The sequence below is a fragment of the Melanostigma gelatinosum genome (genome assembly GCF_949748355.1).
Source record: "Melanostigma gelatinosum genome assembly, chromosome: 10".
NCBI classification, from domain to species: Eukaryota; Metazoa; Chordata; class Actinopteri; order Perciformes; family Zoarcidae; genus Melanostigma; species Melanostigma gelatinosum.
Genome location: NC_136643.1, coordinates 15,581,124 through 15,584,473, shown reverse-complemented (window position 1 = coordinate 15,584,473; position 3,350 = coordinate 15,581,124). Strand labels below are relative to the sequence as shown.

The following is a 3,350-nucleotide window of genomic DNA, read 5'->3' as shown; positions in this document are numbered from 1 at the left end:
TTTTTCTCCCCCAGCCACATCTGATGGTTATTTTTTATTATATGTGAAATGAAAAGCGAAATTAAACCTGACGGGGGGAAAAGAGCGCAAGGGCAGGATTGATTTACTCGCTGTATTGGTAAATATGACCACGTGATCCATGTAACCAATCCCTGTAGATGCAGGCCAGCAAAAAATACTATGATTGTTCATAGAGGGACGCTTCCCGTAACAGTTCAACCCTTATTATATGAGTAGGAAGAGATCAAAAATGTCTTCCAGTGGCACTCTCAGTAACTGCTATGTGGACGCTATAATGGGGCAGGAGCCGGAGGATGCGTACGGTGCTCGCTTTATTCAGGCTCCGCACACGGTGACCCCGAGGCCGTCAGGTGCCGGGGACAACGCAGACTTCTCCTCTTGCCACTTTGCACCAAAGTCCGCCGTTTTCTCGTCGTCGTGGTCCTCGGTTCATCCGCAGGGAATTTATCATCCGTACATGCACCACCACCACCACCACCAGTCTCATCTCCCCGCCTCGGACGGCAGATATGTGGGCGTCCGCTCCTGGATGGACCCCATCTCCAACCACGTTTCGTTCGCCGGATTTCACTCCAGCAGTCGCTCGTACGGAACAAAGCCCGAGGTCTTGCCACCGAAAGCTACAGAGTGCGACGCGTTGGAGGCAGAGGCTCGGCCGCTCGCCGGTGAATTCGCATGCGGAGTATCGGAGTGTCAGGAAAAAGCGACCAAAGAGCACAGTGGAAGTGAACTTTCGATCCACAGCGAGCCCAAAGAGGAGAAACAACAACTTGACCCAAGTAAGTAAACGAAATAGCTACTCCTTATTTACAACCGTAAGAACTGTACGAGCTGGGTGTGTAAAACTGGAGGTTTTACTAACCTATAAAAGTGTCTCGTATGGCTGCTATAGCTCGGCTCGGGAAGGGGAAAAACCCGCCCTGCTCGGGTTATTACAGCGGATCCTAAAGTTCTTCATGTCACAGGACCCAAAATAGAAACACGTTGCTCCTTTTTGATGAGATTTTTTACCCGATATGGACTTTACGGATATGTCTGGATGTTATTTTCTTTCTTATTCTACCTAGTAATAACAGGAAAACATGTAGACCATATCAATCTTTGCGCATTGTCTGAACAACACCTTGTCCCCCAACACGTTGTTAAACAATTTATCATATTGCTTTTCATTTCCTAGACAGCATGTGTCCTCACAGCTTCCCGAACCCCAATTTGATAACAACTAATGAAGTTTAAACCGATAAACATCCTCATCACGTGTGTTTTACTTGTATCTGTTTTTTCAGACAACCCTGCAGCGAACTGGATTCACGCACGCTCCACGAGAAAGAAGCGATGCCCGTACACGAAATATCAGACTTTAGAGCTGGAGAAGGAGTTCCTCTTCAACATGTATTTGACAAGAGACCGACGCTATGAAGTGGCCCGCATACTCAGTTTAACCGAGAGACAAGTGAAGATCTGGTTCCAGAACAGGAGGATGAAAATGAAGAAGATGAACAGAGAGAGGAGCGGCAGAGAGCTGCTCTGAAATCATTGCCTTTTGACACATTTGTACCAAGGAAGCCATCTGAACAATTAAATTCATTTTGGTAGGAGCATCGGTAGCCATTTTATTTTTTTAGAACCTCTAGACTAGTAATATTGCGTGTCTGTGTCATACAGTGTTTGCCTCCAAATCGCATATGCAGGAGTTTGTCTTTGTGACGTTCAGACTGGATCCGTCAAAAATACAGATCCATCTGATATTTTCCCCTGTTTTGCATTTCACTCAACCGCAAAAGCAAGTTTGTCCGATTTGTTGGGCATCCCTTGTCAGTAGGAAACGTGTCTATGTGTAATGCTTATCGTTGTTAAGAATTTGGAGTTGTATATAAAACATTTTCACAGCTGCACGACTGCTGTCTATTGTCGGTACACACACATTGAGATACTGCATCACCAAATCCTGCTTTGACCCAATTTTTCGCAAAGACTTTTACCTTGAAATTATCGCCATAATAAGTGTGAAGGAAAAACACAGGCGTGCATTTAGCTTTCTCGAAAACCAAACACAAATGTGGTGATCAACATTTTCCTTTAATGCATTTAACACGTTTCTCTGTACGTTGCGTTGGTTTATTTCCTTTACGTAATTCGTTTTATTAATACAAAATAAAAAATCCCCTAAACCCTAGTTTTTAGTACGGCTGCTACTGAATCTCAATTTATTTTAGCCGCACAATTTTAACAATTTAACAAGTCAGTGTGCCACTGTACTTACAATTTTCTCTTTTTGCAGCCAACAAATTGATTGGCAGAGATTTAATTGATTCAAATCGCTCGATAATTCCAACAGGTTACATTCTGCGTGTTGAATTTCACATTTTTTTAAAACGGTGGATTTGAACAGAAGAACAAGTCATAAAGTATTTACGATTGCGAGAGGTGTTGCGGTGGATTTCCAATTTATTGTCCAACTTGTACGAATAATGACTTTAAAGCAGGAAGAGACGCGGTCCAATAAAGTCATAGAAATGGCTAGACGTCTGGCCTAAATGAGTTTATGGCCCTGGCCAGTAATTACGCTCCGCTTTGAAACCCCCTTTTTCTGGGGCGTTCGTGTCTGTTGCTGACCAACAGAATGTAGACACTTTTCCACAGGGTGTCTGGCCGATGAATTGTTTTAGAGGAAATCACCCCCACCTTAATGGTCACGTTTATTCCTATACTGCACTTCCCACTGGTGAGAAAAAACCCTTAACTTTGAGTGGTGTCCGGTGCAGTTGTAACTTCTTATTTATTTTACATTGAGATGTAAAATAAATGTGTCCTCATACATACAGGCTGCACTACATGAAACAAAATACGTGTTGATAATTTTAAATTGTTCTGAAATTTGAGCAAATGAATAAATAACATTTTTGTAACTGCACTATTTAAAATAAAATGGAAAATCCCTGAATTTTGCAGAACTAAACACAATCTGCTGGAGCAGTATGCTTCATTGTAAAAGTAATGAGAGCGCTAGAGGGCGATATTGGTCTTTTAGTCTCAGTTACAGCAATTCATTCACAGCTAGAGCAAGTTGGCAATACAACACGTCATCTAAGTCCAGGGGTCGGTTTTAAAAAAGTACTTTCTGTCCTTAATTAAGAGCTGTTTCTTTTTTTTAAAACAATGAAAATAGCACGTTTCTTTCAACAATTGCATAATTGAAAGACCCACCATCTCAGCAACACGTATACATTTGCATAAAAGAGGAGCCAGTTTTAATCTATAGGAGCAGCCTTAGGGGATCATAATTTACAGATAAAAACAAGACAACTTTAGGAAATGTGTTCCTCTAC

The 3,350-nt window shown here is 42.1% G+C and overlaps 1 protein-coding gene across 1 annotated transcript; it reads left to right on the top strand.

The window, feature by feature from the left end:
• The first annotated feature begins 235 nt into the window (after positions 1 to 235).
• On the top strand, positions 236 to 1,913 carry hoxd9a (homeobox D9a). The gene is made up of 2 exons (XM_079277389.1): positions 236 to 800; positions 1,308 to 1,913. Exons 1-2 carry the CDS (start codon positions 251 to 253, stop codon positions 1,550 to 1,552), a joined length of 795 nt encoding a protein of 264 aa, XP_079133515.1. The 5' UTR covers positions 236 to 250; the 3' UTR covers positions 1,553 to 1,913.
• The last annotated feature ends 1,437 nt before the right edge of the window (positions 1,914 to 3,350 follow it).

What these genes read in the sequence shown, in the direction of transcription:
- hoxd9a (XM_079277389.1), top strand. Translation starts at nt 251, where the DNA reads ATGTCTTCCAGTGGCACTCTCAGTAACTGCTATGTGGACGCTATAATG. An exon ending in GAAACAACAACTTGACCCAA is followed by an intron (nt 801 to 1,307) that starts GTAAGTAAACGA and finishes CTGTTTTTTCAG; the next exon opens with ACAACCCTGCAGCGAACTGG.